Raw genomic sequence first — 13,193 nt, forward strand, 5'->3', positions numbered from 1 at the left:
TATTATTCTGTGTTGGATTTCAGTTTTAATGTGCATTTTGTTTTAACAAAGCAGCTGATATTGCCATAGAAACTAGTGGACGACTCGCTTTCACCCCAGAATGGGGAAACGCAGGGCTGCTGCTGGGCGCCGGTGTTCCAATGGAACGTTCTATTGAGTGTCGCTTCTTTGGTGCGCTTCACGAGGCGAGGTGACCCACAGTCAGCTGACCCGTGTCATGTGATCTAATATGTCGAACGCGGAACTACAGACTAATAAACATCAGCTTCCTCCTGTGGTAGAGTCTGTGCTCACTGTTTTATATGTACTGTATGATTAACTGATCAACTGACGGTTGATTAAATATAGTTAATCTGAGTTGTGTCTTTTAAACACTACTGGACGTGCTTAATTTATTTTCGCTTTACATTTAAAGAGAGCGCATGACTGAACAGTAATAATTACACTCGTGTAAGATTTTAAATGCAATGTCAAGATGATGCATACTGTGTTATTGTCTCTCCTAACGCTGTCTGTCTGTGCGCACACGACTTTTGGTGGTGAGTATAATGGATTAAATACAAAATTAAGATATTACACAAGAAAAAGAGAAGGAGAAGTTAATATTACTATATTTACAGATGCAGAAGTGACCATCAAAGCGCCAGCAACAGTGAATCTACAGGAAAAATCCTCAGAAAACATCAACTTTACACTAAGGTATGACTGTAAGTCATGATTTGTGAATTCACTCTACTGTCACGTTTTGGGAAATCATTTAATTTTGTCTTGTCATGTGTTTATATTATCAGTTCATCGTTGAACACATCTGTAACAGTTTATTTCAATATCACATTTACATCAAAAAATGTCTCTTCAATAATTCAACTGCCTGATGAGGTATGTGCACTTTTTTCTATCGTATTTTAATACAAATGACCCTTCTGTTTTAATCCTATTCAAAACTTGATGTTGGATACAAAGACTATGTTGTTATTACAGTTCACTCAGATAGGAACTAGTAAATTATTTAGAAGTTAATAATTTATTGTTTTATTTTTGTCCATGTTCAAGAAAAATACTGTTTTCTATAGAAGCTTGTTTCCACCACTAAATAAAAAAGGTAATTGTGACTTTTTATCTCACAATTCTGCAATTGCAAGTCTGAGAAATAAAGTCAGATCTATACTCGCAATTGTAAGAAAATATCAGAATTGGGAGCTGAAGTTCACAATTGTGAATTTAAATCTCAAAATTCTGAGCAAAACAAAACAAAAAAAGGTCAGAATTGTAACATAAGAAGTTAGTTATCTTTTAATTTTTATAAACAAGCTTCAATGGTATTCTGTGCCAATTTACAGAGACATTAAAGTTTCTTTTCTACTGTATATTATATTATGACGCCTACTTTCATACAGAATATGTAAAAGTCTGGATTGGAGCTTTTTTATTAAATTTTTAGATTGACTATATCAGGCATCGTATTATAAGTCATAACAGAAAGTAATTGTGAGTCTTAAAATGCCGATGTCTATGACATCCATATCCATTTCTATCCATTCTATCAGTCTATCTAATAATCATGTATCAGGATTATTTTTTGAGCTGGTTTATACATGAATAATCAGATTAACTTGAAACAAATGAATCCCATAAAACACTGTCAACTTAAGCAATGTTAAAGAACTATGTTTGTCATCTCGCACAGGTTGTTGTGCCAGCAGGAAACACATCTGTATCTTTTGAAGTGCTGGCAAAAGGGGTTGGTCAGGTGACCGCTTACCTTTACAGCAATGACACTCGCATAAAAAGGTGCGTTGTAAGCTAAATTCTCTTAATCTGTCACCAATTAAACACAGTATTGGATGAAAATGAAACAAGTTATCTTCTACAGCTTCCTATTGTTTCTCGAGAACTCTTCGGCCTACGTTTTGTTCAACACATGGGCATCCTTTATAAAGTATTAATTTTTCCAATACTATTATTTTTTTGTTGTCAGTTACGGTATGAAGCAACATGATTATAACCAGATTAGGAGACATTTGCATCAGCATCTTGCAAAACCAGTTCTATTTATTTAGTTCCTTAATTCAGGGGAATTTTTAGATTGGTGTTTGTGTGGCGCTGAATAATAGGTGATCTGTATTATAGTCTTCTATTTGTCAGCTGTTTTTTAAATTTATTTTTAGTTTTAGTCTTAGTCCTGTTCCAGATGTACTTTTTAGTTTTTATCATATTTGGTCTACCGTGTCCTGTTTTTGTTTTTACTCGACTAAATGTCTGGGCATTTTTGTCTAGTTTCAGTCAATGATTTCGAATTCAGTCACAGTTTCGTCAGGCTGTGTAATGGTTAAATTATTTTGCTTAAAATTTTAATCACAATGATTGTTTTCATTTGAGAAATTTATTTTGATGTTTCATCAAAATTATTGCACTTCCATCTATAAGCACAAATCAAGAGAATTTCAACTCATATGCATGGTTTATTTAAAACATAGTTTCCTGATTTATTATTGGCTATTTATCATATAAATGAACACACTCTCTACATTATGATAACTGGTAAAACAAGAAAATTCTCTCAAATTAAAACAGTGAAATTCCTAGTAATTCCGGAATAACATTAATGGTTTTCTAATGTATTTCTATTATGTTTTTCTAAGATAAATTTCGGTAAAGTTTTTACTTTTTAAATACATTTTAGTCTTGTCTTTTTCGTCAACAATATTCTATGTTGATATAGTTACAGTCACATTTAATGACATTGGTGTTATCATCTCTTAGTTGTGGAATCTTGTCTTAGATTTTGTAAATGAAATTAACATTTGTTCTATACAAATCTAATTTAAATCGTACTGAAAGAGTTTCTTTAATATTTTAATACTGGAGTAGAAAAAAAGCTATTTTGTGGGGGGGGGGTGTTAACTTAAAGGGCCCCTATTATGCTGTATTTCAGAGGTTCATAATTTTGTTTTGGAGGTCTCCGACAACAGGTTTACATGCATTGAATGTCAAAAAACACTTAAATTTTCACATAATATATATTGCAGCATCAGCTTCTTTCTCACAGTGTCAGAAACGGTTCAATAAATGATTCTGTCTCTCTTACCCCTCGTTTCTGAGAGCCTACTCTGCTCTCATTGGTCAGATGGCGCAGTTGGTTTGTGATTGGTCTACTGCTTACAGCGTGTGCCATAAATGAAATGCACAGCAAAATCCCCAGAGTTAAATCAGCTCCGCTCAGAGAACATTATGGTCCCTCTCTACATAGAGTTAAAATAACACTGAAGAAGAGTGAAAGTTAATGAGATAATATGCAGTTTGTGGAGTTGTTTTATCAGATCTTGAGAGATTTAATGTCTTTTATCTTCAGTTGAGTTCATCTTAGGCTGTGGCTGGAAGTCAGTTGTAGTTCTTGTGTTTCACTTAAGTAATTCTGCTTGTTAACAGCAGGCGTTCATCACTAATGCTCAGTCATCACTTAATCACTTAAAGGTGCTAAAGAGGATGTTTTGTTTTATACATTTTTGCAATATTACTTGAAACTGTCTTTACTAACTGATAAAAGACTATTAGGTGCACTGAAAGGAATAATATTAATATACATCATCTGTGCACGAGGTAGGGCCTTAAAAACATCAGCCAATCGTTTACGCGATGATCGCGTAAACGATTGGCCCTCTGGCTTGTCAATCACTGCCGTGACGTTCCTTGTGAGAGACGTGCGTGGCTGCACGCTCCAGTAACTTTCCACACTCCACAGGCGCCGCATGTAATGTTTTTGTCAGGAGACAGGAGTAACAACTGCAGATTATGAGTCCGACATAATGAATCCACTAACACGACACAGTGAATGCCGGTGGTAAACACTCGTGTTCCAATACTCGTGCACGAGTTTTGGGAGGTGTTCCCTCGATATGAGCTGTGAAGGAGGGGGATTGTTTTTATGCATGCGCTCATTTCAAAAACTCAGTAACAGTCTTTGGTTTCTCAGTCGATGAAAAGATCCTCTGTAGCACCTTTAATTATCTCATTAACTTTAACTCTGCTTCAGTGTTACTTTAACACTAAAGGGGCCATATGTACTCTGAGCAGAATTGATTTACCTCTGGGGATTTTGTTGTGTGCGCACCATCCCAACATGATCTGAATCTTTTGAAAGTTTGCAAAAAAGAAAACCTAAATGCAAATTTAAATTAAACCTAGTAACCGACAGTAATAAAACATCATCAATGGAAACAGCTGATTAGTCACATGGGTTTAATATTCGCTACTTCAGAATTTATTCTTGCAAATGTGTTTCCATCTCCCATTATTCGCATTAACTCTTTAAAAAACACCTCACTCAAGCGTAAAAACCTTTTTTTATTTTATTTTCTGAAATTTGGCGTAACATAGCTAGTGATACAAATGGTAACGACGGCCTTGGTTATACCATATCAATGCATGCGCTTTGATCTTTGAAACTTTGCAGACCTTTTACAGTCACAAACAGTCATATAACACACTACATAAAAGGTAATATCCCAAAAAGCATAATAGGGGTACTTTAACACAAAGTAGATATTTTGATGAATAATGATAAATAGTGATAAATAAAAGCCTATATTGAATTATTTTTTCCAGCTTTGAAACACGAATCAGATTCTTGATTGTCAGAAGCAATGTCCTTTTCATCATCAACCAAATCATTGGCTGGATTTACTTCCTGGCCTGGTCCGTGTCGTTCTACCCACAGGCGTATGAGAACTGGAAACGCCGCAGGTACAAGATTATCTTTGAGACTTGGAGATTAAAGATTTAGACGGAATGAAAACATGATGAATAATGTGCCTGTTTCGTTTCATACAGTGTGGTGGGCCTCAATTTTGATTTCCTCGCTCTCAACCTGACTGGATTCATTGCTTACAGTGTGTTCAACGTTGGCCTATTCTGGGTGACTTATATACAGGTGCATGCAATTGACAGCTTTCAGGGTGTCAAATTTATTTGTAAAAAAACGACACACTTAAAGTTTAGTGCTAGTTGTGCTAAAGCAGTAAACTGTCTTTTAGCTATTGTCTGATTGTTTACTAGCAGTTTTTTAATGGAGATGATAAATGGTGCATCTACAGGAGGAGTTCTTGAAGAAAGATCCGAATGGTGTCATTCCTGTCGATGCCAATGATGTCTTCTTCAGTCTCCATGCAGTAGTTCTCACTCTCGTCTATATTTGCCAGTGTGCCATCTATGAGGTAAACATTGAAACATTAATGTGTAAATATTATAAATAATAATAATATTACACATACATATTAATTTAAAAGTTTGGGGTCAGTTTTTATTTATTTATTTATGTTTTAGATGTACTCAATTCAGAAATGACAGTAAAGACATTTACATTATACAAAAAAACATATTTCAAATAAATATTCATCAAAGAATCCTAAAAATGTCACATTTTCCACAACAACAACAAAAAAAATCTGTTAAGCAGCACAACTGTTTTCAACATTGATAATAATCATAAATGTTTCTTGAGCATCAAATCATCATATTAGAATGATTTCTAAAGGATCATGTGACACTGAAGACTGGAGTAATGATGCTGAAAATTCAGCAGGAATAAATTACATTTTAAAACATAATAAAATAGAAAAGTTATAGTCGAATACTATTTCAGAATATTACTGTTTTTAATGCATTTTTCTTTAAAAAAATCGTACTGACTCCAAACTTTTGAACGGTAGTATATAGTAACAAATAATACTAATAAATAACAAATAAAGTAATAATTAGTCAAATAAGTTTTTTTTTTTTTGTATTGTATTGTATTAATAAAAATTGCAATTAAGAAAATGAAATTGCATTGCTTCTTAAACTGTTCTTAAATTGTTTTTTTTATTTAGAGAGGTGGGCAAAAGGTTTCCAAAGTGGCCATTGGGTTATTAGTGATTGGCTGGACCTTTGCGTTTGTCTCCCTGTTTGTTGCGGTGGCACAGAAGATCTCCTGGCTGGATTATCTGTACTATTTCTCTTACATTAAACTGGGTGTCACACTTGTAAAGTACATCCCTCAGGTACAACTCCTCTATCTCACACCACAACAGCACAAAACATGCTTTAAAGCTGCTCCCACAAATTAAATTCTGTCATCATTTACTCACTGACTTGTAAAAATCCAAAATGACTTTCTCTTTTCAATGAAGTACAAAAGGAGATGTTTATCATATGTTTTTTTTTTGGTCCTTACAAACAAAAGTGCATGAGAACTGGGGCTGTCAAACTCCAAAAACATTTCATTTTGAAGAAAATCTTCATCCTCTGTTGTAGCTGTCAAAGCTCAGTCACACTTGCATTCAGTTGAAAACATTTAGTGAGTTTTGCTCAGCCATGAGAAACATGAGAATCAATCCTGGAATGACGTGTCTCTTTAGCCACCATGTTTGAATATTCACATGCGTGAAAGAAATTTGAGAGCCGTGGTGGATTTGTTGAAAAATGTCAGTTTGTAATGCCATAAGGGTGAAAATAATGACAGAATTTTACATTTTTGAGTGAACTATCTCTATAGAGATGAAGGCTATTCATAGGCCAGTGCAGTAGATTTTGATGCAGTTCACTGCAATGCTAAACATAGATTTCACACTTCCCCTTTTTAAACGGAATTGTACTCTTGCTTATACTTGTGGCTTGTAACAGTAGATTGAGAGAGTTTCCAACGAAACAGAATACAAGTAACCCTTTAATGTTTCAAAGAAAGTGTTCGCTGAAGTGTGAAGTGTTTGATTTCGATAGAATTTGATTGTATGACATCATTTGTGTGAGACGTTTTATTGCAAAACTTTTTTTGGTCAAATTTGATTCATAAGAAAAAATTCTAAAAACATATACATATTATTTATAGGAAACAAAGGCCACATCAACACAAAGCCAGAGTTTTCCCTATCCGATCTAAACACGGCGTCGTCTCAAGAAATATCTGTACACACGAAACCACTGAAACCGACTCAAAACGATGTAGTATAAATGCCAGACCAGTATGTGGTGCTGTAATTCTGCCACAGAGATGCACTAAAAACGGAGAAGACTTGGATCATGCGTTATTCGGTGCATTCCAAACGGGATATATCGCCCTCAGAAGGGCACTTCGGAATGAAAACAATCATGGCCGCCATATTGAAGGGTCGTTCCAAATCGAAGTGCTCAAAACTGGCCACTTCAAAGGGCCCTTCGGAATGAAGAATTTCGAAGGGTACAACTGATGGACAATTCGGGGCCCCATGATCCTTTGCACAGGGAAGTTGTTTGACGTCACAAATGGGTCAGTTCGATTTTACCTATAAATGTATATATAGTATTTTTCTATACTACTGTAAGATTTCTATGAGTTAGATTTGGTACATTATTATGGTCAAAATGACATTGTACTTCAACAAAAATACTTTACATCTCCCTTTATCAGTCCATTCAAATGTTTTAAATACATATACACAATTTACAATATGGTGCAATAAACCAATAATAAATAAATAAACTAAAGTTAAGCAAAAGCGATCTACTCATCGTTCAGAAAGTGTTTTTTTTGGGTGTCAACCAGCTTACAAAATGTGAGCTCCTTGATTGTTTCATTAAGATGACACAGAAGTGCATTCCAAAAAAATACTTTTTTGACCCTTACACCCTTCATCCCTTCAAAGCTCTCACTCCAGAAGGGTTAGGGCATAGGGATGAGCCCTTCTGAATGGAACGCAATATAATAATATAATAATAATAATAATATAATTAAGTGTTCGGTTCTCTGATGTCAGTTAAAATTGAATATATATATATATATATATATATATATATATATATATATATGTGTGTGTTTTTTTTTTATATTAATATGGCACAAGATTATCCTATTCAAATTAATGTGATAAATGAGTTTAGTCAAAAGTAATCTAAAAGTACATTACTTTAAATGTGTAATGTAATGGATTGCGTTACTAACTACAATTTTTGTCATGTAATTTGGAATCAGTTACTGATTACAATTTATAAGTAATCTACCCAACACTGCTGATTGGCTAAATATTTGTATGTAGTGCTCGTTCCGATCCACTTTCAACAGCGTTTCTCAAAAATCACTTACTGCACCTTTAAAAAAAAAAAAACTAACACTCCTAAAACTAAATTACCCCCAAAAGATAGTCATTATTGTGTTAAATGAGAAAAGCATCAAATAGACATTACAGAAAGTAGCTTGAAAAATAGCTAAAAATGTTTTGTTTGATTCAACATAGAAAATTTTAGGCTTCACTGACCATGAGGGTGAGTAAATAATGACATCATTTTCATTTTTGGGTGAACTATACCTTTAATGGGTTATTTATTAATATGGAAATAAGAAAATTATTAATGAAATTATACTTTAACTAAGAAATAAAAACTGCCAGTAGGTGGCGGTAAATGTGTAAATGAGTACAAACCCGATTGGGACACTGTACAAATTGTGAATAAAAAAGGAATGCAATAATTTACAAATCTCATAAACTTATATTTTATTCACAATAGAATATAGATAACATATCAAATGTTGAAAGTGAGACATTTTGAAATGTCATGCCAAATATTGGCTCATTTTGGATTTTATGAGAGCTACACATTCCAAAAAAGTTGGGACAGGTAGCAATAAGAGGCCAGAAAAGTTAAATGTACATATAAGGAACAGCTGGAGGACCAATTTGCAACTTATTAGGTCAATTGGCAACATGATTGGGTATAAAAAGAGTCTCTCAGAGTGGCAGTGTCTCTCAGAAGTCAAGATGGGCAGAGGATCACCAATTCCCCCAATGCTGTGGCGAAAAATAGTGGAACAATATCAGAAAGGAGTTTCTCAGAGAAAAATTGCAAAGAGTTTGAAGTTATCATCATCTACAGTGCATAATATCATCCAAAGATTCAGAGAATCTGGAACAATCTCTGTGCGTAAGGGTCAAGGCTGGAAAACCATACTGGATGCCCGTGATCTTCGGGCCCTTAGACGGCACTGCATCACATACAGGAATGCTACTGTAATGGAAATCACAACATGGTCAGGAATACTTCCAGAAAACATTGTCAGTGAACACAATCCACCGTGCCATTCGCCGTTGCCGGCTAAAACTCTATAGGTCAAAAAAGAAGCCATATCTAAACATGATCCAGAAGCGCAGGCATTTTCTCTGGGCCAAGGCTCATTTAAAATGGACTGTGGCAAAGTGGAAAACTGTTCTGTGGTCAGACGAATCAAAATTTGAAGTTCTTTTTGGAAAAAACAAGTTGTTATCAGCGCTCAGTTCAGAAGCCTGCATCTCTGATGGTATGGGGTTGCATGAGTGCATGTGGCATGGGCAGCTTACACGTCTGGAAAGGCACCATCAATGCTGAAAGGTATATCCAAGTTCTAGAACAACATATGCTCCCATCCAGATGTCGTCTCTTTCAGGGAAGACCTTGCATTTTCCAACATGACAATGCCAGACCACATACTGCATCAATTACAACATCATGGCTGCGTAGAAGAAGGATCCGGGTACTGAAATGGCCAGCCTGCAGTCCAGATCTTTCACCCATAGAAAACATTTGGCGCATCATAAAGAGGAAGATGCGACAAAGAAGACCTAAGACAGTTGAGCAACTAGAAGCCTATTAGACAAGAATGGGACAACATTCCTATTCCTAAACTTTAGCAGCTTGTCTCCTCAGTCCCCAGACGTTTGCAGACTGTTATAAAAAGAAGAGGGGATGCCACACAGTGGTAAACATGGCCTTGTCCCAACTTTTTTTAGATGTGTTGATGCCATGAAATTTAAAATCAACTTATTTTTCCCTTAAAATGATACATTTTCTCAGTTTAAATTTTTGATATGTCATCTATGTTGTATTCTGAATAAAATATTGAAATTTGAAACTTCCACATCATTGCATTCTGTTTTTATTCACAATTTGTACAGTGTCCCAACTTTTTTGGAATCGGGTTTGTAAGTCATCGCTTATTTTAACGATCTAAGCGCATTGTCTGAAGAGCGTGGCGCAGGTGCACTTAGGGTCGAATCCCCTTTTGCTAGTTTAACGACAAAAAATGGTCGGCACCAGGTGCATGGTCCAAAATGGTTGTACCTAGCCTCCTAACGAGTCATGGGTGTGTTAGGATCTCAACTCCCATTCCCTTTAAAAGCCAGGTGTTCTTGCACCATGGCGGATTCACTATTTCCATGGCAGAATATAGACACCCTGATCCTGATGAGTCAGTTTAAATACATGTGTGTATTGCCACGATTGGTCAAATAATTAACCAATTTCATTCGTCATTTCTGCAGATAAGGAATTCTGATACATGCAATGACTATCCATTATGACATGTTGGCATTTTTATCTTACTATTTTTAATATTTGGCATGTTTGTGTGCTGCTGCTGCACATAAGCAGAGTGTCCGCGTGTTGTGTACCCACATATAGGCGCAAATTACTAGTAACGCACCCTTTAAATAATAACAAAAAATAAATAAATAAAATACTGCACTATTACCTTTAGACCAGGTTTTTGTTGGTCAATGGCGCAGTTGTTTTCAGTTGCCTCAAAATAGCAACACGCCAACAATGAGCCTGAACACACCTCATTTTCAGACCAGCACACCCATGGGCGAACAGATGTGCGCAAGTGCATTTGCTATTTAAACAACGCAGTTATCATTAAAAATGAAAACGGCGAAACTAGCAAAAAACACTTGCATCGTGCCAGGTGTATGATAGGGCCCAATGAGTCAATCATTCATTCGATTCGTTCAAACGGCTAATTCATTCAGGAATTAAGTGAAAGGCTCTCTTTATGAATGGGCCATTGAATCATTGATTCACCTGACTGATTCACTCAAAATGCAGATTCAGTTAGAAAAAAAAAACACCTCTCTGCTCTGGCTTTATAGTTAATTTTTCATTGGCAAAACTGAGCAAAAGCAATATTGTGTCTAAAATATAACACAATATTTATTTATTTATTGAACTGTTGTATAAAATTAATATCACATTTGCTCTTGTGCTATTTGGAACAAAAACAGCACTCATGTGATATCGCTTAACTATATAATGAAATAAATATGAGACAAAAACTGCAGGGGCATTTTTACCCTGATGTCTATCTTGAATTTTAGGATTATTTTAACTGCATTCTATAGGCTCCATCAGCTTCAGGTTCCTCATCAATCAACTGTATGAAATGTAAGAGAACCTACGTAGCCTAGGTCTGCAGTGGGGTGTGCGCGTTAAATGTGTTAGTAATTTTAACACCTTATATTCTCCCGTAACTAACTAATTAATTATATTAATACATTAAATCGAAGTGCTTGAGCACCACTTAGGGTCTATCTCTGCATGTTCCTGATGGAACATATATAATATACTATGTTTAAATATGGATCAGTTGCATTATTATAAAAAAAAAGATTGTTTGTTTACATATTCTAGACATTTTCACAAAGCCTTGTTCCATTATTCAAAAATATGTCGTTTTTTTTAGCATATTCTTTATTGAAAACAAGTTAAAATATATATTTTATGTAGCATATTTTACACTTTAATAATTGTGAATTATTTTTTAGGCTTATATGAACTACCGCAGACAGAGCACAGAGGGATGGAGCATCGGGAATGTGCTGCTGGACTTCACAGGGGGCAGTTTCAGTTTGATTCAGATGTTCCTTCAAGCCTATAACAATGGTGAGACCACACAAACACTTTCATTTCATACTGAAGTAAAACGCTTTAAAGGGTTAGTTCAACCAAAAATGAAAGTTCAGTCATTTATTACTCACCCTCATGTGTCGTTTTACACCCGTAAGACCTTTGTTCATTTTTGGAACACAAATTAAGATATTTTTCATGGCTCAGTGAGGCCTGCATTGCCAGTAAGATAATTAACACTTTCAGTGCCCAGAAAGCTACTACAGATGGATTTAAAACAGTTCATGCAACTACAGTGGTTCAACCTTAGTGTTATGAAGCGCTCCGAATCCCTGATTCGAAACAAAAGATTCGTAAAGCTACATGAAGCAGTGTTTTGAAATCGCCCATCACTAGATATTGTCGAATAAAGTTGTTATTTTGTTTTTTGGTGCACAAAAAGTATTCTCATCACTTCATAACATTAAGGTTGTCACATGAACTGTTTTAAATATGTCTTTAGTAGCTTTCTGGGCATTAAAAGTGTTAATTATCTTGATGTAAATCACTGAGCCATCGGATTTTATGAAGATGAACGAAGATCTTATGGGTGTGAAATGACATGAGGATTAGTAATTGATGACAGAATTTTCATTTTTGGGTGAACTAACCCTTTAATAAAGTTAGAATGCACACAAATAACTGTTTTAATTTATGTGTTTTTTTACTTGACAGATAAATGGAAGTTTATATTTGGAGACCCTACAAAGTTTGGACTGGGCGTGTTCTCCATATTCTTTGACGTTGTGTTCATCATACAGCATTATTGTCTGTACAGAAACCGAGAGCCACTGTATCATGATTTAGATGATCAGAATGATCAACACACTGTTAAAACATGACAAGGTTTCTTATGAACTTTTATGTCTTTTTGTACACACCAATCTTAAGTGTGAACCATGTATTAAAGGGAATTATATAAATGTGTATCTTAGATCTTGAAAGCAAAAAAAAGCACTTGTTTCATATGAATTAGTCTATATATTTATAAACAATTTTTCTTATTCCAATAAATTGATGCTGTCTCAGGTAAATTATAAGAGCTGGTACTGTAATGAAATGAATGTTGTCTACTGTATATTCATTTGTTTTACACTGCCACCTAGTGGCAGTAAGATGAACTACATGAAACGAATCCTCAGGACTGCCAAAGACTAGGTGGTGTTACTAAAGTTTTTTTTTAATTTTTTTTATCGTTTTAGTCTGTTAACTGTATGTTCCGGTAACGGGACACTTAGTTAACAGGCTAATGTATTTTAAACCTTTTAGCAGACTTAATTTTTGTGATATCATCAACTTAAAATCTGAAAAACAACTTCGGTATACAAATGTCGTTGATTTTCTAATCATTTTTAGACTCAAATATTTTGTACAATACATATTGCGTATACAATAACAATGTTTAGTTCAGTACACCTTACAGTAAACCTACTAAACTTACATAACTTTTGAAGTGATTCCCTCCTGTAATAATAAGTGTGTCTTCTAAA

At 34.8% G+C, this 13,193-nt stretch overlaps 1 protein-coding gene across 1 annotated transcript; it reads left to right on the forward strand.

The window, feature by feature from the left end:
* The first annotated feature begins 219 nt into the window (after positions 1 to 219).
* ctns (cystinosin, lysosomal cystine transporter) lies at positions 220 to 12,743 on the forward strand. The gene is made up of 10 exons (XM_048172111.1): positions 220 to 539; positions 621 to 699; positions 792 to 879; positions 1,688 to 1,791; positions 4,606 to 4,743; positions 4,831 to 4,930; positions 5,094 to 5,213; positions 5,868 to 6,038; positions 11,583 to 11,700; positions 12,379 to 12,743. The coding sequence occupies exons 1-10, from the start codon at positions 476 to 478 to the stop codon at positions 12,543 to 12,545; spliced, it is 1,149 nt and encodes a 382-aa protein (XP_048028068.1). The 5' UTR covers positions 220 to 475; the 3' UTR covers positions 12,546 to 12,743.
* The last annotated feature ends 450 nt before the right edge of the window (positions 12,744 to 13,193 follow it).

Source organism: Megalobrama amblycephala, linkage group LG21 (assembly GCF_018812025.1).
Source record: "Megalobrama amblycephala isolate DHTTF-2021 linkage group LG21, ASM1881202v1, whole genome shotgun sequence".
Lineage (NCBI taxonomy): Eukaryota > Metazoa > Chordata > Actinopteri > Cypriniformes > Xenocyprididae > Megalobrama > Megalobrama amblycephala.